At 36.9% G+C, this 22,332-nt stretch overlaps 4 protein-coding genes, 1 long non-coding RNA gene and 2 other non-coding genes across 7 annotated transcripts; 3 read left to right on the plus strand and 4 right to left on the minus strand.

Moving 5' to 3' along the window:
* The first annotated feature begins 334 nt into the window (after positions 1-334).
* Positions 335-3,430, plus strand: LOC111004559 (sieve element occlusion protein). Its single transcript, XM_022275602.2, has 7 exons — positions 335-644; positions 748-858; positions 958-1,406; positions 1,521-1,630; positions 1,744-1,886; positions 2,031-2,516; positions 2,589-3,430. Exons 1-7 carry the CDS (start codon positions 441-443, stop codon positions 3,207-3,209), a joined length of 2,124 nt encoding a protein of 707 aa, XP_022131294.1. The 5' UTR covers positions 335-440; the 3' UTR covers positions 3,210-3,430.
* A 1,668-nt stretch (positions 3,431-5,098) lies between these two features.
* Positions 5,099-5,242, minus strand: LOC148209347 (small nucleolar RNA snoR137). Its single transcript, XR_015793348.1, has one exon. It is a non-coding gene; the product is annotated as a small nucleolar RNA snoR137 (small nucleolar RNA).
* Positions 5,243-6,641: 1,399 nt separating this feature from the next.
* TRNAT-UGU (transfer RNA threonine (anticodon UGU)) lies at positions 6,642-6,713 on the minus strand. Its single transcript has one exon. It is a non-coding gene; the product is annotated as a tRNA-Thr (tRNA).
* An 88-nt stretch (positions 6,714-6,801) lies between these two features.
* Positions 6,802-7,762, plus strand: LOC111004603 (uncharacterized). The gene is made up of 2 exons (XM_022275666.2): positions 6,802-7,094; positions 7,425-7,762. The coding sequence occupies exons 1-2, from the start codon at positions 6,990-6,992 to the stop codon at positions 7,509-7,511; spliced, it is 192 nt and encodes a 63-aa protein (XP_022131358.1). The 5' UTR covers positions 6,802-6,989; the 3' UTR covers positions 7,512-7,762.
* Positions 7,763-10,297: 2,535 nt separating this feature from the next.
* LOC111004628 (uncharacterized) lies at positions 10,298-12,205 on the minus strand. Its single transcript, XR_015792851.1, has 2 exons — positions 12,067-12,205; positions 10,298-11,782 (listed from the first exon to the last, which is right to left on the minus strand). It is a non-coding gene; the product is annotated as an uncharacterized LOC111004628 (long non-coding RNA).
* Positions 11,023-12,173, plus strand: LOC111004627 (vignain-like). The gene is made up of 3 exons (XM_022275712.2): positions 11,023-11,476; positions 11,686-11,918; positions 12,024-12,173. The coding sequence occupies exons 1-3, from the start codon at positions 11,023-11,025 to the stop codon at positions 12,171-12,173; spliced, it is 837 nt and encodes a 278-aa protein (XP_022131404.2).
* A 1,623-nt stretch (positions 12,206-13,828) lies between the features above and the next one.
* On the minus strand, positions 13,829-17,151 carry TEL2 (terminal EAR1-like 2). Its single transcript, XM_022275710.2, has 5 exons — positions 16,160-17,151; positions 15,289-15,910; positions 14,910-15,032; positions 14,618-14,759; positions 13,829-14,523 (listed from the first exon to the last, which is right to left on the minus strand). Exons 1-5 carry the CDS (start codon positions 16,851-16,853, stop codon positions 14,347-14,349), a joined length of 1,758 nt encoding a protein of 585 aa, XP_022131402.1. The 5' UTR covers positions 16,854-17,151; the 3' UTR covers positions 13,829-14,346.
* Positions 17,152-22,332: the final 5,181 nt, after the last annotated feature.

Genomic DNA, 22,332 nt, shown 5'->3' on the forward strand with positions numbered 1-22,332 from the left:
AAAGCTGTCCTTCTACAGCCATTTTTAAATGGCCCTTCCTTCTTTTCTTTTCTTTTCTTTTTCTTCTTTCAAGTAATCTTCCACACTCTTATAGCCATGAGGTGGACCTTCTACTTCCAAGCAAAAGTTCACTTGTGATACTCCCTAAGAACTAGATTAAGACATTAAATTCTTATTGTCAAAGAATAAAAGACAAAATCAAAATTTCCAAAACATTATCCATTATCTTCCACTTCTTCACTTTTATACTAATTTAAACCCACCTTGGAAGCAAGGTAGAAATTCATCAGAACTTTTGACCTTTAATCCCTTTTTAAGCTTCTATTTAAGGCAGGGCTTCAACTCAACCAAAATCATTCTAAATCAAGACAACCCAACTTTTCCTCCTCCTTTCTGCTCTGTCTCCACTCCATCTTCCCTACTGAAAAAACAGAAAAACTATGGCAGTTTCTGCACCACGTAAGTTGAGTCTCATCAAACCAGACCGCCAACTATTCGCAGCAGCCGATGACAATGCCTTGATGAAGCAAGTTTTGGCCACTCATTCCAACGATACCTTCGAGTTGCATGTCGCCCCTTTGCTCAGCCTTGTTGAACAAATTTTCCTCCGAGCTAAACTCAACATCCCCACTCTTGCTCATGAGGCACATACATATGCTTACAACTACTGTTTAACTAATCATCTCTCTGGTTAAAAGAAATTCAAACTTCCTGTAAACTTTGCTCATCCATTGATTTTCTCACCAGGGAACAACACAAGCTCAACTGGAGGCAATTGAAGACAATGCTCCAAACCCAACAGACTTGCTAGATCTGCTGGACTGTGTATCATACACTATCAATAAAGTTGCCAATGAGGTTGTTGTTTAGAGTCTGTTCTCTCTTTTGGGTATACCAAAGTCGATGCCTTTATTTCAGAATTCATTTTCTTTTGCTTGTTTTTTTCCATGATCACAGATGCAGTACAAGTGTTCAGGAGGAGGAGATCCCCATACCGTGACAATGGAAGTATTCAATTTGTTGTCAAACTGGCCATGGGATGCTAAAGTGGTGCTAGCCTTGGCTGCATTTGCCATTAACTATGGAGAGTTTTGGCTGCTGGTTCACCTCTTCTCAACCAACTTACTCGCCAAAGACATTGCGCTGCTCAAAAAACTCCCTGAAATCTTCGAGAGGGTCGACCTTGTGAGGCAAAAATTTGAAGCACTCGACAAACTGATCAAGGCACTCGTTGCCGTGGCCAAGTGCATTGTTGAGTTCAAGATGCTTCCTTCCCACTACATCAATTCAGAAACACCTGAATTGAAGAGCGCAACCACTCTCATCCCAACTGCTATTTATTGGACAATCAGAAGCATTGTTGCCTGCACTGCACAGATTACGGGCATCATCGGAGTCGGCCATGAGTATGCCACTTTTGATAAATTTAAATTTTCATATATACTCGGATAACTTAGCATTCTCTGTTTGATGTGTGCAATACTTAGCATTCTTTGTTGATGCGTGCAATACTTCATCAGGCACTTAGCATTGGCATCTGAGACGTGGGAGCTGTCAAGTCTGGCCCATAAGATTGACAACATTCACAAACACCTCGAACAACTGCTTCTTGCTTGTCGGCATTACATAAGTAAGCCTCCTGTTGCTCTCTAAACTTGAACATAAATAGGCAACAGCGAGAGAAATAGAAACAGAGTTGAGTGTGAATTAACTTTTTGCCCCCTGTTTGTGATTGACTCACAGATGAGAGGATCCATCACGAAATGTATATGAATCTGGTCCGCCTTTTCGAGGTACCCCACCTTGACAACAACAAGATCCTCAGGGCTTTGATTTACTCCAAGGATGATAAGCTGCCCCTCATTGATGGTTACACCAAGGAAAAGGTTTCCACTTTCCCCTTTTCTAACGAATCTTGTAGACATATAATTAAGACATTTAAACATCTTCAAACTTTCCCACATACTCTATTTTGGTTTCAACACAATTCTTGTACTACCCCTTTTTCAAACTTCATCACCACATTACAGGCCTCCCTTGATGTGCTGAGAAAGAAAAATGTGCTGCTGCTGATCTCTAACCTGGAGCTATCGGCAGTGGAGCTGTCAATGCTGGACCAAATCTACAGGGAATCGAGGCAGAACAAAGGGAGAGCAGAGAGCGATTACGAGGTGGTGTGGCTGCCAATCGTGGACGACCCATGGAATGACGAGAAACAGAGCAAATTCGAAGAGTTGTTGGCGCTGATGCCATGGTACTTGGTGGCGCACCCTTCGCTGATCGAACCGGCGGTCATCAAGTACATAAGAGAAGTGTGGCACTTCAACAAGAAGCCTCTGTTGGTGGTTTTAGACCCACAGGGCAAAGTGGTGAACACCAACGCCGTCCACATGCTCTGGATTTGGGGAAGCCTGGCCTACCCCTTCACCAGCGCTCGAGAAGAAGCACTTTGGAGAGAAGAGTCGTGGAGACTTGAGCTCTTAGTCGACTCAGTGGAGCCCCTCATCTTTGCCTGGGTAATCCCAATCCCAATTCCAATTCCAATTCCCTTTCTGACCGTGACATAATAGATACACTAAATCTTGCAGATGGAAGCTGGGAAACACATATGCATTTGCGGAGGGGAAGATTTGGGATGGATAAGAAACTTCAGCAAAAGGGCAAAAGAAGTAGCGAAGGACGCGGGGATAGAATTGGAGATACTTTACGTGGGGAAGAGCAACCCGGGAGAGAAAATAAGGAAGAACATAGCCGCAATCGTAGCAGAGAAATTGATCCACACGCTGGCAGATCCGACCCTGGTTTGGTTCTTCTGGGTGAGGCTGGAGAGCATGTGGTACTCAAAGACCCAGAGAGGGAACACCATTGAAGAGGATCCCATAATGCAGGAGACGATGACGATGCTGAGCTTCGACAGCGGGGATCAGGGCTGGGCCCTCTTCTGCTTGGGGTCAACCAACATGATCCGGGCCAAAGCGGAGACGATGATGAATGTGGTGAATGGGTATGAAGATCGGTGGGAGAAAAATGCCAAGGACCAAGGGTTCATGCCTGCCATGAGTCGGGACCTCCGAGACTTGCACACTCCCGAACATTGCAACAGACTCATTCTGCCTTCCTCCAACGGAACCATTCCTGAGAAGGTGGTCTGTTCTGAATGTGGCAATGCCATGGAGAAGTTCATCATGTATCGCTGCTGCAACGACTGATCGTTCCACTTTCTCACTTCTAATTACTATACTAAACTATAATATAGCAAAATGGTACGGTGTTTGTGCCATGTGCCTTGCAGTGTGTTGTTCTTGAGTGAAATCAAAAGGATTCCATTCCATGGATGCATGGATGTGAAGGTTTGCTTTTCAAATTTCAGTTGACTTGTATTGTGACGTGAGATTTAATATACGAAATAGTTGGAATGTCTTTTATATCAGCTTATTCTTTCATGCATGCATCCCATTCTTTATTTATATTACCAGCCTTTTTTCTCACTTTTTTTATTTTTATTTTTTTACCATACCATTCTTTTATCCTCTGCAAAAGATTCATTGAACAATAGAGAGAGCATTGCACATGTGAGTAAAGCCCTCTTACACAGATTTCAAAATTTTGTTTATTCATTAATCTTCGTGAGTTTTCTTTGCCCTCCCATTTTCATGAATATGTCCATAGGTTTTGTGTCATACTTCTCTCTTCTCTACCATAAATATCACACTCCTCTCTTCTCCTCGATAAATTGTTTTTCTTTTAATGAAATTATTTACTTTATTTTTTTATTTAAATTAAATTTATAATTAATAAAATAACATTAAAATTTTACTAATAATGTACTAAATTAATTATTGGTTAAAAAACACTTTTGATTTTTGCTAAAGTAACACTTTAGTTTATTAACATTAATTTTTAACGATTTAATTCACATGCTTTCAAATTGGTTACATTAATATGTAACAATTTAATCATTGTAATTTAAAATTGGTTTATAAATTAGAAAGATCAAATTGTTATTTGATACTTAATTTTAATAAAACTTTTTATGATAAGAACTAAATTATTACAAATTTTAAACTACATAGATTCATTACAAGATAAGTACTATTTAGGAAACATAAGACAAAATGTAATTTTTAACTTCAATTATTCTATTGAAATAAATTAATTTATAAAATATATACTTAATTTTTTCATAAAAATATAATAAATTGATGCAATTAAATAATTAAGATTAATTGGTAAATAAAATCAACAACAATAATTTTAATATATCATTTATAATATATTACTAAGGAGTGAAACTTAAATAAAACATAATTACTTAAAAAGAATTTTAATAACATAAAAATTAACAAATGTAAAAATTATTGAATTGGATTAAAGCTTCGTACACATAATTTTCTCAAATAGGTATATAAAATTTTAGAATAACATTTGCCATTTATTGTTCAATTAATATTATCCTAAATTGTCAATTTAAAATTCAGAATACTGATATAAAAAATTTAATAAGTTTAATTTATATTATTTGTTTTTTAATTAAATTAAATTAATTATTAATAAATTCACAAGCTTGTTAACCCTAGATATTTTTTTTAAGGCTTCGACCAGACAGCCCAAAAGGGTGGAGAGAGATGCGGTTTTTTAAGATGCGAAGCCAGCAGCAACAACTGACAATCTCATCAAATCAGATTCCGGCGTACATGAGAACAGTAATTTCATTTGGGTTCGGGATTAGAAATTAGAATGGTCATTTTGACTTGACATTATTCATAATTTATATTACTAACTTTTGTTCTCCAATCAATAATTCGGTACAGCTTCAGTTGATTTCATTATGTCCTCCGTAAGCCTAAAATTCAGAGAGCTTCGACGAAACCAACAAATCAATCCTTGTCTACTTCCGTAATTCAGAGGTTAGCAAAAAGATTACAATTACCCAAACATTCAAAATGATAGGCCAAATGGCCCTCTTGACAATCGGCATGAAATGGATAACGATAACATTCTTCAAACAAGAAGAATTAATGATAAGGATCTTGGGAAATTTCTCTTGTAAATGCAGATCTGATCAAAAAAAAAATTCCCAACTATTACACTTGAAAAGGAGTGTACCAGGAGACAGGTAGCAGAGTGCAATGGAAATTACACTGAGCTGTTTAATACTGGCAGATTTTAAATCAATTTATGCTTCGGAAACATGAACATCCCCCATTATTAAATCTAAGAGAGTTCACCAGTAAGAAGCAACCGTCCTAGAAAAGATTTCAGAGTGATAGATGGATAAACCCTAGATTTAGAAGACAAATCAAATGGCACAACATCAAACCATTAAAGCTACGAGTAACAAATCAACTCATAGCTTGCCTCCGATTGAACCGAAGACGATTAGGTTTCAAAAGTTGCAGTTATTTTACGCCTCCGTTGACACGTCCATCTGGATCAACAAATCCGCTGATGAACGTAACGCCTATCGAAGGCGATACTAAATCCCGAAGATATTTGGTAAAGAAACGAGCGCAAACATGATAATCAAAAACAAAAATAATTCAGAAGAAGCCGAGAATTTCGAACTCAGAAAATTTGATGAATGAGGTTCCGCAGTTCGTTGCCATTGCTGCCGACGAGTGTTTCAGAGTTAGGGTTATGGGGAGCTTAATTTATAGGCCATCGGGGAACCCTATTGGGGTTTGGGCTTGCTACTCTTTCTAACCCGATCCGGCCCAACTTTGTCGAGTAAAGAACGAAATAGCCTAATTCGGTATTTACGAAAGTATTTTAGGATTCATTATTCTTTTAAATATATGATTTAAATTCTTAACATGGAGAAATCGTAAATGTACCATAATACCTTTTTCTACACAAATACAAATAACAAGAAAAGAAAAAAAGCAATATTGCCACACCACTCATTTAAATATAAAGTGTAATCTGATGTAATTAAATGTTTAAATTAAAATTTGATACACCTCATGGATAAAATTCAAATGTTTTTATAGGATAGAAAACCATTTAACTTGATCATACTTTGATCCAATTTTCTATTTTCCCTTTGATACAGTTGGATATTCTTTCACTTAATTTATTGCTCCACGTGTTAAAACATTTTTTTTACATTAATAACACTGTATCGGCAAAGTGAGTATAGTTCAATGGTAATTGGCATATATTGAATTATTCTCTTTTAGGCACTGTACATGTTCGGGGTGAAAATCGTACTGCCACATCGAGGACATAGAGAGGTCCAACTTCGTTTATTTAACTATATAAACATTTTTAAATGTTGTTAGTCAATTCCATAAAGGCCTACAATGAATTTATTAAAACTAAATATTGATGTCACTTGGCATTATGAGGTTGGCAAAATCGGATTGGGAAACATAATTCTCCGAAGGAAATATTGGTTGAGTTGCATTGCGCGTTCATGTTCGTGAACAATTTGAATGATGAAGCTGTGACATCTCATTTCTCATCAATAAAATTATATTTCATAAAAAAAAAAAACAGAAAGACAAAAGGTGCATAATACAAAGGTAATTTCAATTTTTTTTAAAGCATAATACGAAGGTATTAGGTAGGCAATTTTATTATGACCTATTGCAAAAACAGAATTTCACTAATAATTAATATTTGTTTGACAATGTAAAGGATGCCCCCATCCAGGATCGAACTACAGACCTTCAGTTTACAAGACTGACGCTCTACCACTGAGCTATAGGAGCAACTTGTTGACAACTGGCTTACAATATATTAAAAAAATTTAATTTGTCAATGATCTTCGTGCTCTAATATCAGACGAACAGAAAACAGGGTGCAAATTCAGCACAGTTAGATTCATAGCGTCAGATCATTTCTCGAAGAGATCTACTTCCTTTTGCATCGCCCCTTCAACTCCCAACTCCTGGCCTTGTTCTCCTGCGTTCTGCGTCACGATTTCTCGATCATTTTGCCGAACTATAACGCTACAATCGACGAGCTTCTCAAATAGAAGAAGAGAAATGGTGAAAGTAGCGACGTTCTTCGCAATGTCGTTGGGGGCCTTCGTATTCTGGCAGTCCATGGATAAACTTCATGTTTGGATCGCTCTCCATCAAGACGAGAAGGTTCTCTTTCAAATTTGCTCTTTAGATTTCTCTAATTTTGTGGTAGTATAAACCCCGCAGTCCTTATAGTTCATTCTTGTGCCGATACCCGGTTCTCCATAGAAGACCCAGGAAAAAAAAAAAAACCCTAGGTTGCAAATATTGGGCAGATTATTTTGTTTTACCTTCTAGCTCTGAATGCGATATTTTTATAGAAATTTTCCATTACAAATTCGTGATCTATGTATAGGCAGCTCGGCAGAAACGTTGGAATAAGCTCTATTGAATCTAAATACAAAATTTTCGGGATATAAATTGGATTTAATTAAAGGTGTATCTTTGCTGTTTCAGAAAGAGAGGTTGGAAAAGGAAGCGGAGATCAGAAGAGTTAGGGAAGAGCTACTGCAACAAGCGAAACAAAACGACTCTCTTGCTTGATTTCCCGTTTCTACACTGGTGGTCTTCTGTTCTCTGTTGCTGCTGTTGGCATGAAATTGATAAGTTCAGACTTTACATAGTTTATAATCATGAATTGTCTGTTCTAGAACGATGATAATGAGGTGGCCTATAAATGATTGATTACTCATTTCTTTAACTGCCCTGGTTATCAAACGTTAAACAATGCTCATTTCAATTTGGAGCCTTGCTTTTGAATAATTCAATTTGCATTCTGATTCAGTATGTCAAAACTTGTTTCAATATTGTGTTCTTACCTTGTCTTTGGAATGAGAACTTATTTGCTTCTATCTCAAATTTATAAATTCAAATTCCATGGGGTTGTACAATTTCATGTTATAGCTGCAGAACAGATGCCTATTCAGCCGCCTAAATGATTGCTTTTGTTGAACCGAAGTTTCCTTCTATGGAGCTCACTTTGTTTTCTTATAGAAATTTTGCACCTGCATTTTGAATCAACCTGGAAAAGATTCTCTATTTTTAGTTTTGTGCTCTTTAAGTTTCTTATTGAGACAAATGAATTCTCGTTTTGCAGTATAATTATTTTGACCTGGTTTAGTGTTGACATGCTTGCAAATCTTTGACATTGGATCGATACCTATTTTGTTTATCCATATTATATGACAGTTTCTTGTTTTGAACTTCCAGATCAGAACATCGTTCTTACAAAGTATTCAGTAATGAGGATATAAGATAAGGAGCTTTTTCTGTACTCATTTGTTTGTTTAGAATGATAGAGTTTTCCCGCTATAGTTTCAAGTTGCTCATGCCATATAGTTGGAATTCTTTGACCATTTTTACTGAAACATAGAATCATTATCAACTCAGATTCATTATTTCTATGTTGAATCAATCTTCCTATACTGCTATGATCGATAGCGATTTAACCAAACAAGACTTCCTTCGCAGTCTCCACAACCCACAATTCCTCATCACTAATACATTGGCTCAGTTCTGTCAACGACGTTAGGATTACAGATTGGAGAAGGATTATTTAATTCTTTAATCTCCCAGAAGTTTTTTGCATATTCTTGCCCTGGAGGGTTGTATCATGAAAGCCCTGTTAGAATCCCATGTCTGTGTCGTATGATGGGCTCAATGATCAATATGCTAAAACCTTATTAGTTGTCTGTCGTGTGAAGGGTTTAGAAGCAAACCATAGAGACCAAAAATTTTGCAATCTGCATTGTATTTGTTCTTTGCTCCTTTATCTCTGTCATGACTGGATGATATGATTTAATTGGTTCAACTTTAGTAGTAGTTGTATTTGTTCTTTGCAATGGCTTGGGATGTTTGGAAGAAGTTTACCAAAATTTTGAGTTCCAGCCTCTAACTAGAAAGCTAATGAGAATTTTTTGCCTTCCAAAGTTGATATTGAGGTGTGCAAAATCTCGATAGAGTAGTGAGGTGGGGTCTAATACCACGGTTATGTAAAAGAAAACAGATACTATTTCGCATCTATCATTATGCTCTTCTTCCTTGATTGACTCCCTTTATCATTTGCATCGTTTCACTTCCGACGTCTCTTTCTTCTTCATCAACACAATATTACCCCGTGTATCATCGATCAAACTTATCTATATTTGCAAAAAAATTTAGGGGGCGTTTGGTTGGTGACCTGAAAACAATGAATTTAATGAAAAACAGAATTTGTTTTATTTGTTTTCAGTGTTTCATATATATTTTTGGTAACAGATTTGCAAATTAAAAATTATGTTTAGTAGTATATTTGTAAATTAGTGTAGTTGTCAACTAGATATTTAGTTCAATTTAAAATAATATTAATTAATTTAGTACATGATAACATGTGGGATGAGGATTCGAACTCAGAATCTCTTGATCGGAGAATAGGAACCTAAATGAGTTGAATTAGATTCAAGTTGGTATTTATCATGTTTAATTGAAGTTTATATATCACTAAGAAATGTATTTTTTTTTTCACTTCATACCTATGGTATGAGGGTAACTACCAACAAAAATGTAATCCAAGTTCTAACCAATGTGAACTTGAACTTTACTTGTATTCCAAAAAAAAAGAATCACTCTTTTGCATAGTACTTTTGGGAGGAAGAATGTCCACATTTTTAGAATATGTTCTTTGTTCTTATGGGATATTGAAATAAGACAACCCTTGAGCTATTTGAAAGTCCATTTCGAGGCTAAATTTTCGTCTCCTTTTCTATTGCTTAGAAATTCTTGATAGACACATCGTATCATCAATAGGGTGACAAATGCATTTTTCGAAAAAATCAAATTTTAACTCAACTTTTTCTTTTTCTTCTCGAGTAAAACAATTTAAAGGTTACTTGAATGAACTATGACCAACAATATCAATCAACATTCACTAGTCGTAAATAGAAATGAGAGTGAGAATTTGGTATTTACCCAAGTGAAATTAATTTATTGATTGTAAATTTCGTACTAAATTATACCTCAATCCAAATTCCAAATCCACGAATTCACTAATTGGACGGCAGAGCATGTAAAACCTAGTCAATTGAATGGATGGATAGCTGCTTAACTAATTACTAGCATACATCGACAAACTCACAAACAGATCAAAATTGAGAAAAGGTGGTTAAGCGAAAATATAGGACTCGTTTGGTAACATTCTCGTTTCTAATTTTCTTAAGAAATCTAAGTATTTTTCAACTAACTTTGTTTCTTGTTTCTCTTTTTTTTGGAACATTTTCTAAAGAAATTTTGGAAACAACCCAAATTAGTTTCTCCATTCTGGTTCTCACTTCCAATTTGTTCCAAAACATAAATAAAAAAATGGTTTTATCATACTTGAATTTTTAGATGTTGGAACGATACATTATTCTTCATTAAAAATAAAGAAACAAAAACAAAAAAACAAGAACGTTACCAAAAGAGCCCGTAGCGATTCATCTATTTCGCCGTTTTCTGAAAAGATTTATGTTTCCAATCCTAGTTATGGGCAAGTTGCAATTGTTGGTTTCATTATCCACAGTCCACACTACTTTATGACATTGGGATTATGGGAATGTAACAAACTTCACCCTCTCCATAAGACATTAAACAGAACAAAGAAAAAGCAAACACATTTCAGTTATTTCATGTCTACTAAGTAAGTCCCTGCTGGTATATTATAAAATAACAATCCTTCCAGTTCCTGACGAAAATTCCCCATTCTGAAGCTACGTAAGCACCACATTCACTTTCCACATTTTCTGGTGAACTGTATGGAACTCAAAGTTTCCTCACTCTCAACCCGAAACCATCCCTCTCTATGGAGTAATTTCTAAGCAAATTGTATCCCTAAAATCAAGAAAACTGTATGATCAATATCATTAATAATTGAAAAGGTTACCAAGTTGGTTCAGTTGGGTTCAAATTGGTCCAGTTCAATTTCTCCCACCTACACCATGTCTATATAAGCTGCAAACACATGCATTCCCAGATCAACCCAAGCAACAGCTTGCTTATCCATATTACTCATACCGCAATTGAACAAGTTTTCAAAAGCACTATGGCCATTGTCAAATTTCTCATGGTTCCTCTTCTTCTGTTTGTTCTAGTTTCAGGATTGGCCGAGAGCTTTGAATTCAATGAGACGGAATTAGCATCAGAACAGAGTCTATGGAAGCTGTATGAGAGGTGGAGTAACCACCATACAATCTCAAGGGACCTAAAGGAGAAGCACAGACGTTTCAGTGTGTTCAAAGAGAATGTGAACCATGTGTTCACAGTGAACCAAATGGAAAAACCCTACAAGTTGAGGCTGAACAAGTTCGCAGATATGAGCAATTATGAGTTTGTGAACTTATATGCTCGCTCCAATATTAGCCACTACAGGAAGTTATATGGCAGCAGAAGAGGAGGTGCTGGTGGATTCATGTATGAGCAGGTTACAGACCTTCCTCCATCCATTGATTGGAGGGAAAGAGGAGCTGTCAATGACATCAAGGAACAAGGCGTTTGTGGTATAGTTTCCAATTCTGGATATCGACCTTTTCTTCATTTATAAAATGGTTGATTACTATAAACAAAATTTGATAGTTTTGAGAGTTCTCTCTATTAGATTATGAAAATTTGAAAAATTAGGAGGTCAATGAAAAGCATTCTGCGATTAAACTTGTATAATGAATTTTTGAAATCACAAGTAATTCAATGATTTTGAAAAATGTTGCAGGTAGCTGTTGGGCGTTTTCGACTGTGGCTGCAGTTGAAGGAATCAACCAAATCAAAACCGGCCAGCTATTGTCTCTTTCAGAGCAGGAGCTGCTGGACTGCAATTTAAGGAACAGAGGTTGTAACGGAGGATTCATGGAGATCGCTTTTGATTTCATAAGTCGAAATGGTGGAGTTACCACGGAGAACAACTATCCCTACCATGCTCAAAGAGGATTCTGTCGCCTATCGAGAGTCAGTTTGATAATTCATCTAACTTCGTCAAGCAATTCAAAATTAAATCATAGTTCATCCTTTTGGAAATGATCAAACTAAGCATATATTTGTTGGATTTAACAGAGGAATTTACCGATAGTAACCATTGATGGATACGAAACCGTACCTGAAAACGAGAATGCTCTGGCGCAAGCCGTCGCAAACCAACCGGTCTCAGTCGCCATAGACGCCGCTGGAAGAGATTTCCAATTCTACTCGGAGGCAAGTTCCTAGTTCACTCGAGCAATCGATTGCTTCATCATAACTTAAAATCATACTTGCTATGCCTACAAAAACTTCATCCTTTGTAATCGAAATCCGTGGCTAAATTGCAGGGAGTGTTCGATGGGGAATGTGGAACACAGCTTAATCACGGAGTAGCGGCCATCGGATATGGAACAACCGAGGACGGAACAGACTTCTGGATCGTGAGGAATTCATGGGGAGTCGGATGGGGAGAGGAAGGTTACGTAAGGATGAAACGAGGAGTGGAGGAGCCAGAAGGTCTGTGTGGTATAACCATGGAAGCCTCCTATCCCGTCAAGCTGTAAACCAGAAGCCCAAAATAAACCTTACTTTAATTTCCATATAAAAAGGGGATGACAAGTATTGAGATCCCTACCATATGTTTGATGAATTGCTTTAATGAAATTTAAAACCTAGCATTATCTTATAAAAATATTTTAGTCCTGTTTGATTGATCTCAACAATAGACTTAAAAATACAGAAAGTATCAATAATAAAAAAAATTAGGTTCAAATATTATTTTGGTCCCGTTTGGTCTTTATACTTTCAAATATTCATTTTGGTTTATGTATTTTTAACTTTTAGTTCATTTTAATCTTTAACTTTCAAATCATTTGCTTATTTACAAAATTTTAACACTATCTTAACACAGAAACTCTTTAATATAAAATTATAGTTACATTTTACAAAATATATTAACCGTATTGTCATGTTGAAATTGTAATCGGAAAATGATATTAAAAAAAATTAAAGAGCCAAACGGTCATTTTATTAAAGTATAGGACAAAAACACACATTTTTAGGGTATAGTAATTAAAATGAACCAAAGTTAAAAGTACATTAATCAAAATGACCCAAAGTTGAAATTACATAAACTAAAATGAACCTAAAAGTACTCACCTGAGACTCGGTTGAGGGAGTTCCGTGAGCGAGGAGAAGAGTCGGTAGCCGTTAAAAAGAAGAAACGAAATCCACTCTAGAGCTAGGACTTCTATGTCTAGCTTGAGGGTTGAGGAGAGTCCTTTTAGTTAATCTTAGCTGCTACTCACGCTACTTATCCCAGCTCTAAAGGTAGCTACTTACTCGATAACGAAAGTTGAGAACAAAATAATATTTTAACATTAAAATTATTAGATTTTACAATATTGATTACAAATTAAATAAAAAAAAAAACAGCAACGTTCCAAATTGTGTAGGTAAATAGGTCGTTACACCCACATGTAAATAATTTGCAATTTGGTGAGCATTGTTTTATAATGGAAAATGGGAATGGTATGGAGAGAGTGGGGGCCAAGACAAGACGGCACTCTCGACACTCGGCAGTCGGTTTGAGCGGTGAAAGTGACAAAGTATTTGACATTGCCAATTTGCCAGTTTTGGTAACAAAAAGTTGGTCAGCCAAGGCCCTACACTACTACTCTCCTGCTTTGCTTTTCTCTCTGCACACCTTTCACCTCACCCTCACACTGCCCTAATACTAAAATCCTAATCCTAATCCTAATCAACAAGGTTTGTTAGTAGTATTTCATGAAATGTTCTTTTTTCCCTCAATGTATGACAAAATTAAACACATCAAAACCCCTACAAATTTGGAACATCAACAGACCATTACACAAATTTGCAATGTAATGTACCCACACCCATATCCAAAAAACTAATTTAATTAAACATATGATAAATATACTACAAAGCATTATAAAAATAAAATCTCGAAAGGATGAAAAAGAAAAACCAAGGGAGTTCCAGTTCCACCTACACAACCTCCTAGACCACCATGGAAATATCAACAAACCCTCACCCTCAAATCCCTATGCTATGTGAGAGAGAGAGAGAGAGAAACCCCACCCCATCTCTCACCTGAGGCGGATATTCGAAAGAAAGCATACAATATATTATCAAGAAACCCCCCATTAGAGAGAGAGAGAGACAGAGAGGTGATGGATGGTCAGTAAGTTAAGAGCCGAGCCTTGTGTGACGCGATAAAGACGGCTCCCGACCTCCAACGCTACATTTTCATTTAACCTTTGTGTTTGTGGTTTTTGTACACTCGCACAGACATCCTCTCTCAAACCCATAACCCCCATTTCCCACACTTTCTCATCTCTCCCTCGCTTCCCCGTTACCATTATTTTCACCGCCGCCACCCAGCGGCGCCTCCGATTCATCCGCGGCCTCCTCCGTCATCGCCGCCTTCAACATGCATGTCACCGGCGACGGCAACAGGCTCCGTCAGTTGAACGCCGTCCCGAGGAGGCGAAAACACCACCGGCAATTCATACTGCTCCATCTCCCTCGGAAACTTTGAGTTCCTAAAATGCTCCTTCAGTGCTTCTAATCCCTAAGAACACAAATCAAAAACGCGGTTTTAACTTTTAAGATGCAACTTCTTTAGAAATTAACTAGGCCAAACATATGATTTGATTATGACCCACCTGAAGTCTAGCGTAGGTAACTTGGCAGATTTTTCTGGAGTTGAAAACTTGCCAGGGTTGAAGATGCAAAGCTTTGTACAATCTCCAGGCTCCTTGGGGGGAGGTCATATTCACAAACCCATATCCAACGTTGCATTTATTCCTGCATTTTGGTCATCGGAAATCAAAAGAAACAAAGAAATTATATTAAATTTTTAAAATATACACAATATTCGGCACATAAAGAAATGAACCAAAAAATAAAAAAATAAAAAATAACAAGAAATGACAGATGAAGAAAGAAGATAGTCACTTGAAGTCAATAGGAAGATATACGAAATCATAGGAGGACAAAGGCAGGTCCTTGCCATCGTTGGCTATCTCTTCGTTCCACTCCATGCATTGCTTGTCCAGCATCTTCAGCAGTAGCTTCAGACTGCCAATTTCATGTTATTCCCCATTAATCTATGCCTTCTGCTCATAATTCTTGTCTAGGCCAAAATTAATCTCACTTTCACCCCAGTTCTGAAATTATTTTGTCGTTTGTTTCAAAATAGAAACAATTTTTTTTTTTTTAACCTTTGACTAGGGGTTTGAAAACGTTTTCAGAGTATCAACAAGGAAACTCTTGAGCTTGTTTCTTCAAAATAGAAATACTTTTAAAGAATGAAAATGAAGACTAAGTTACTAACCTGTACTTGTTGGGTATGTTCTTGATCATAACAGTGGTCCTGGAATCTCCGCAATCGGATTTTTCATCTTCCATGGCGTTTTCGCTTATTGAGAAGCGAGGATCGCACTTCTTCAAGAAATTGTTCTTCCTCAACCTAATACTAATCCTGGGTTGAGGTTCTTGTTTTAAGGCCGGTGGAGACTGCCTATTGATAATCTTCTTCGTGTTTATCCTCCTCGAAGTGCCGACTGAATCCCTTCTTTCAATTCCATTACCGCCATTTCCACTGCAATTCAATGGCTGCAACTTGTCCACAACGTTATCCGCGTAATTAAAGCTCCGACCGTTCACATAGTGCAATTTTTTGGGGGAAAATTGAGCTTGCGAATAGAATGGGCGATGAGGCCGAGCTGGAGGAGGCTGCTGCTGGTGTCTACTACGCAGTGTTCCGGCGGCGATCATGGGATTGAAGAACTTCCGGCTATGTCCGCCGGGATGGCTGAACTCAACGACCACCGGCTTGCCGTGAATTTCCTTGCCGTTCATCTCTTTAACAGCCCTCGCGGCGTCTCTCACATCGAAAAACTCGATGAATCTTTGATGCTTCTTCAATGGCGTCTCCCTCAATTCCTTCACAAGACCTTACTCCAAATAAAAAGGAATCATTAAAGTGCAATAGGAAAATAGGAAAGGCAGAAACAGAAACGACCCTAAAAGAAATTAAATGACAAAAATATCACAAAATAAGTACTGTATCAACACATCATGCATCTGACAGAGACCAGAAAGTAGTGGAAAGAGACACTACACATCGGATTTATTCACCAGAGCCCCCACAAAAAGTCCCCACCGAAACAAGGAGTGGCGGAGGGGGAAGAGAGAAAAATTACCAAAACGCTGGAAGATTTCTTTGAGAGTAGAGGCGGAAACATCCGAATCCAAATTGAAAACCACGACGGTGCCCTGGTTGTTCCCGTCCGGTACGGCGGTGTTACTCGCCGGAATAACGAATTCGGCCCACACGGGATGGCCGCCGATTAGGGCACGAGCCAGCCGCGGCGGGGGACCGAAATTGTTCTGCGGAAACCAAGAATGGTCGTTGCGGAATTGCTTTTGACGCAGCGAATGTTGGATCCTCATCTCTCGCAAGGCCCTTTCTGCATGCCTGAGATTGTAAAAATGGACGGTCACGATTCCATCCCCGATTCTCTCCATCTGAACCCCTCTCACATCTCCGAACCCTTCCAAATCTCTGCGCACCACTGACTCGCTCACGTCACTCGGCACCGCGCTCAGTAACAGCGACCGAGTCGGACACGGGGACAGAGGCTGAACCTGCGGCAGCACAATTTCCTCCAATGGATTCACATACGCCGCGTTAACCGGAAACTGGGGAGTATAGGTTAACGCCGCGCTGCCAAACGGTTCGTTCACCGGTGGCGGGAACGAATAATAAACATGGCGGAGCGGCGGCCCGAAGACGGCGGCCGTGACTTGTGTTGGATTCGTGTAATTTCCGGGTCTGAACTCTTCGGCGCCCGGGTCTAGATTTTTCTGTAGCCGGACTGTACCAGTTGCTCCCATGGCGAACTAGAAGGGCTTATAATGAACGCCGGCGGGAAAGACCCGAGGCTCGTTAAGTCGTGTTCCGACGATGGCCGCTTGACGCAATCCTTCTCCAGATTCCAAGACAGCGAACAGTAGCCGTCGTCTCTCTCTCTAAAATTCTCTCACTAAAAAGTAGAAACCCTGTTTAATTCCGGTGGACAAAAAGCAGAGAGTGAGGGTTTGGATGTTTCCTGTTTCTCCACCTCCGTTTCGAAGGAGGAAGCAGAAGTTGCGAAAATAAAGCGCTTTGGAATGAACATGTCCTGGGGGGAAATTACGGGAGCGCCCTTGAGGGGTAGGGAAAAGCAATGGACCGTACGAATGTCTGGGAAGGGCAAGGAGAGGGACAGAAAGGTAGTAGCGCCACGTCTCACGTCTCACGTCTCAACGTCGCGCGTTCGCCAAAAAAACAAGACGTATAATAATTGCGATTGTACCCTTTTTATTTGCTTTCCTTTTTGTTTTCTTTCCGTTTATACTTTTTCTTTTTTTTACGACGCCTCGTAATTCCCTTGTTTTTCCTTTTTATTTTCTTCTGTATCTTCATACATTTATTTCATTTGTCCGACTTCTCTACGACTTTCAAGGCAAAAACACTTTCTATAAAATTTCACTTTTTTTTCTCTCTTGCAAGAAATTTGAGTTGATGGTTTGGTTTTCAAAACCTAAATTTATATTATTTAATGTAGAAAACTTAAATTTGTGTAATATGATTTTATGTGTCTCATATTTCATGTGCAAGCTTGTGACTTTCAAGTGGGAATATATATTTTATAACCTTGAATTGCATTGAATCCTATAGTAAACTGATATATAACTGAATAAAAGAAAACATGCACGTGATAAACATAGTGTTGATATATTCATGGATGACCAAATCATAAAGTTTGTGATGGCGATGTATTGAGATCTAGGTGGTTAGTTATAGAAGTAAAAATAATTGATCTTTTCATGATCACATATTTGAGAGACATACTATTTCCTAATACATGTGAGACTTTATAAACCCAACAATAAGAGTCTGTCTTGAATCTATATTTGGGTTGAGTCTCCATCATGACCCAAAAAAAACATGAAAAAAGTGTAACTTCCAGTGGGTGGTAAATGAAACAACGTAATAATGCCATGCTTACTAAATATAGAGTACAGCACGCCCATTTGAAAAACTTGAAGCTATGCAAAAAATAGGGTGTATGTACCCGCAGTCCCTTACCAAAATAAAAATGACAAACTTAAAGGTATAAAATAAATTTTACATATAGTATGAGTGAGAAATAAAATGTAAAAACTAAAAAGGGGGGATGGGAAATGAATTTCGAATGGGGTACATAGCCCTAGGATAGGAAGGTAGGGCACCTTTTTGGAGGGGATCAGGGCACAGCGCCAGGGCTATGTATGGTAGGGGAAGCATAGCTCTGCTCGGGGAGGATTTGCTTCTTCTTCATCTCTCCAATATTACTTTTCTTTTCGTCTCTCTGCCTGCCCTGCTCCTCCCTCAACTTCCTTGTTCAACTCTTACTAACATGTATTACGTTTTCGTCTTATAGACATTATCCATCCACTTATTTTACGGAACAGTGGTCTGATCCTATAGTAATTAGTATCGAAAAACACATAAAAATTAATTTCTAATATAGATAGCTGGAGATATATGTCAATTACTGCTGAATTATGTTATGTTTCACATAAATCTAATGTTTGATTTTTTAAAAAAAAATTTTCTTAATATTAAATAAATTTCGTATTCGAAAAAAAAAAATTTAACTATTTTCACTTTACCAATTTTTATTTGCTATGTTCTTACAATATAGTTGGTATCTTTATATTTTGAAAGATATCTATAAAATTAATTTTCATTTAAAAAAATGATCATGTGTATATGACATTTTTTCCTAGTAGTTATAGATATGCCAAATAAAAAAAATGTTATTTTAAGGAAATTAAGGGAATAGATTTTTTTTTTTAATTGGTAGAGGGAATAGTGAGTCTCATACGAGGAACTTTAAATATAAAGTAATCAATTTTATCACATCATATAAATTTACACGTAAGTAAGGTTCACTTTATATATGTTTATCATGTCAATGAATGGTCTCATAAACTACCGTTAGAACTATTTTTAAATTCCGAAATTAAATTTTAAGTATTGATTTTGCAACGTCATCATCATGGCTAAATAGAAATAAACTCAGCTTTCAATGAAAAATAATATAATTAGATTTTGCTCCATGGTTTCTTGTGATTCGCAGATATTATTTGTGCTAAAAGACTAAAAAAATAACAGGTAAGTAAATATCTTTTATTAACCACCGTTATATTTTGACAATTGTTAGAAATTAATGCATAAAGGGTGAGATATAAAAGAGAGATCTTTTCCTTTTTCATAAATATTTTAATGGCGACTGGTAATTAAGAAGACATGCGTACCCAAGTAGTATTATTCACTGAATATAATATATATATTAGGCTAAATATTTATTTTAAGTTGTCAGGTTTATTGACGAACCGTTGTAAAAAGACAATATACTACGAGACAAGTCCACGAGGACAGAATTTTGAATTCACAGCCATCCGCGAAGTAGTTATATATTTTATTCAAAACTAAAGTTTAAGCTTAATTGATCGTAATTGTTACTGCCTATAAATTGTAAAATTACGCCATCAAAACTGGAAAACACATAAAATGTTTAGAGGAATAAGCCATTTCCATGGAAAAGAAAATCCAACATGAATTTCTCTCTAACCGTATGATAACATTGTAGCCCAGTTGTAAAGGTCCGCCATTTACTTATACTATGGTCAAATGTTTATGTGATAACAAATCTTAATTATAAGATAAACTATAATAAAAATGAAATGAATATATGAGTGTTTGTTACCAAACGAGTTCGATAATGGAAAAATGAGTCTATGTTAACCTACATATACAAGCATTTGCAAAATAAATCATTTAAATAAGGAAAAATGGTATTTTTCGCGAATTACAATGTAAGAATGGGATTTTCCTATTTAAAAGAGAGTGGTTGGCATTTTAGCATGGTGTTGTGTGTTGTGTGTTCCCCATTAACACTAACATGAGGAATTAATTAGGTGATGCCCCACTCTCCCTCTCTCCAGAAAGGTACGTTCCTTTTGTTTTCCACCCACACCCTGTTTTCGGGAGTTTGATGGTAAGTTACAACTATACGACAAACCTAATATTCAATTATTTATGCCCTATTTCAAACCGACATCAAAATAACATGTGTAATACATCAATTATATATATATATATATATATATATATATTAGAGACCTAGTCCCTTTTTCTGGGGTACAACCGGGTCGAATGAGTGAATTGAACTCACAATCTCTTGATTAAATATATGTGTCAATTGCTGTTTGGCTAAATTCAGAACAAGTTTGATAAAGTCTTTTTTTAGAAAAAAAAAACAAAATGTCAAATTGATAAAAATGATGCACCCTTTAGAAACGTACAAACAAATTCCTTAACCAATGTAAAATTTTATTCGCACTTCTTACAAACGTATTCTACGGTAATTATACTGAAAAAATTCAATTAAGAAAAGAAAGGAGAGACAGCTCATATATGTCTCTCCTATAAAATATAACGAATGATCTAAAAAAATCCCATAACAAATTTCACTCCATGCATAAATTAACATACGTTTTAAAAAAGTCACAACTTTTTTTTTAATATAACATAAACTTTAGTATATTTTATCTTGAATTTAACTAAAAATTTCCAACTTGATGCTAATTGTGAAAATATACATTCATTTTATGCTATTTTTATATCTTTATAATTGGACTAAATCTTAAAAAAAAAATTCAGAAGTATACAGATATTTTCTCTAAAAAAAACTAGAACCAACTACGTACTATAATTTGTTGGAGAAGAAAACATAAACCCGTGGATTAGAAATGATTTTGCAAAAATATATTTTATAAGAACTCTCCATTAATAGAATTTGTTAGATAAAGATTTTAAATTGAAATTAGGGTGTTCGAAAAGTGCCTGTGCAGCTACCCTATAATATGGCTGCCAAGCCCCTGCCCTGCCGCATGGCCTTAAGTTGTTCCATTTTGGTAGGTCTTCTGAACTACTATTAGTATTGCCTTCACTTTTCAGTGATCCCATATGCTAACTCTGCTGACTGCTGCGCCACATATATATTAATATCTACATCATAAAAAATAATTATATTCCACACACCAACAAAATTCTAATAATACTACTAACAATACCATATATGTTTAATACTATATCATATATGTTTAATAATATACATTACACACTTGTAGACATATATCAGTGGAAATTCCAAACTTTAGTCTAAAAAAATCTCAACCAGGGGAGGTTAAAGATTAATAAGTGTTCTAAATATATATATATATATATATATATCTGCACAGATTTTAAAAGAAAATTCGATATTCACGTGAGTGTATGTACATAAATTTAAAAGTAGTATTTTCTTAGTGCATTTTGCATGACATTCTAATTTGAGTTGATATTTTGAGTTCGAGTTATGGGAATTATGCTATTTTTTAAAAAATTTAAACTGTGACTACATTTGAAAATGCATATTTTATGTTCGTTATGTAGAATTTGCTATATATAATAAAAAAGAGTTAACTTGTTTTACAGGGTTTGTTTGGGCCTGGTTTGTCCCTATTTCACTGCTGGTTTGTTTAAATAATTCCCAATAGAGAATCGATATAAACTTGGATCCGTCCAAATGTATGGTGTTTAAATTGAACACCCGCGATATCGCTATAAAACAAACTGTATAGAACTGAACTGGAACTGGACGCCTTTTGTTATGAAATCAAAATTGAGAACAAATTACGAAAATAAAGACGACAAATTCATGGAACCCTCACTTTATTATTTCATTTTTATTCGGATTTACATTCCTCAACACACAGGAATCTCTCGAATACTTAGAAGAAGAAAAAGCCGGCGATTGCAGCCACGCCAGCGACGGCGGACATCTTCACAGCCGAGGCAGCGCTCTTGGGCGATTCGGCCGGCACTAAGTCACCTCCAGCGGCTGCGCCGGGTCCACCAACTGGGCCTGCAACGATGTCCTCGCCTGCTCCGGGGGCAGCGGCTCCGTCAGTGTTTCCGACCTCGTTATCGGCGCCGGGTGCCGCGGCAGCTGCTGCTCCAGCGTCGGTGCTGTTCGCGGCGCTCTTCGGGGTTTCGGCAGGGGTCGCTGCGCACGCGAAGCCGACGACGGCGAAGAGGACGAGAGCGAAGACAACGAATTGGCGGGCCATTTTTTTTTGGTTGTTTTTGGGGGGATTTCTTTTGTTTTTTTTGGGATTATTGAATGAAATGCAGTTCTATGAAATGAATGTGAAGAACTGCAAGAGTAGTGAAGGCTTGATTTGAAAGTGGTGAGGGGAGGCGTTTATATACATTCCAATGCACTATAATTAGCACTAG

Source organism: Momordica charantia, assembly GCF_013281855.1.
Source record: "Momordica charantia cultivar OHB3-1 chromosome 8 unlocalized genomic scaffold, Mcharantia_2.0 BLBB01000008.1, whole genome shotgun sequence".
NCBI lineage: Eukaryota > Viridiplantae > Streptophyta > Magnoliopsida > Cucurbitales > Cucurbitaceae > Momordica > Momordica charantia.

What these genes read in the sequence shown, in the direction of transcription:
- LOC111004603 (XM_022275666.2), top strand. Translation starts at nt 6,990, where the DNA reads ATGGTGAAAGTAGCGACGTTCTTCGCAATGTCGTTGGGGGCCTTCGTA. An exon ending in CTCTCCATCAAGACGAGAAG is followed by an intron (nt 7,095 to 7,424) that starts GTTCTCTTTCAA and finishes TTGCTGTTTCAG; the next exon opens with AAAGAGAGGTTGGAAAAGGA.
- LOC111004627 (XM_022275712.2), top strand. Translation starts at nt 11,023, where the DNA reads ATGGCCATTGTCAAATTTCTCATGGTTCCTCTTCTTCTGTTTGTTCTA. An exon ending in CAAGGAACAAGGCGTTTGTG is followed by an intron (nt 11,477 to 11,685) that starts GTATAGTTTCCA and finishes AAAATGTTGCAG; the next exon opens with GTAGCTGTTGGGCGTTTTCG. An exon ending in GATTCTGTCGCCTATCGAGA is followed by an intron (nt 11,919 to 12,023) that starts GTCAGTTTGATA and finishes TGGATTTAACAG; the next exon opens with AGGAATTTACCGATAGTAAC.
- TEL2 (XM_022275710.2), bottom strand. Translation starts at nt 16,853, where the DNA reads ATGGGAGCAACTGGTACAGTCCGGCTACAGAAAAATCTAGACCCGGGC. An exon ending in AGAAATCTTCCAGCGTTTTG is followed by an intron (nt 15,911 to 16,159) that starts GTAATTTTTCTC and finishes ATTTGGAGTAAG; the next exon opens with GTCTTGTGAAGGAATTGAGG. An exon ending in AACATACCCAACAAGTACAG is followed by an intron (nt 15,033 to 15,288) that starts GTTAGTAACTTA and finishes TGAAATTGGCAG; the next exon opens with TCTGAAGCTACTGCTGAAGA.
- LOC111004559 (XM_022275602.2), top strand. Translation starts at nt 441, where the DNA reads ATGGCAGTTTCTGCACCACGTAAGTTGAGTCTCATCAAACCAGACCGC. An exon ending in ATCATCGGAGTCGGCCATGA is followed by an intron (nt 1,407 to 1,520) that starts GTATGCCACTTT and finishes ATACTTCATCAG; the next exon opens with GCACTTAGCATTGGCATCTG. An exon ending in ATGGTTACACCAAGGAAAAG is followed by an intron (nt 1,887 to 2,030) that starts GTTTCCACTTTC and finishes ACCACATTACAG; the next exon opens with GCCTCCCTTGATGTGCTGAG.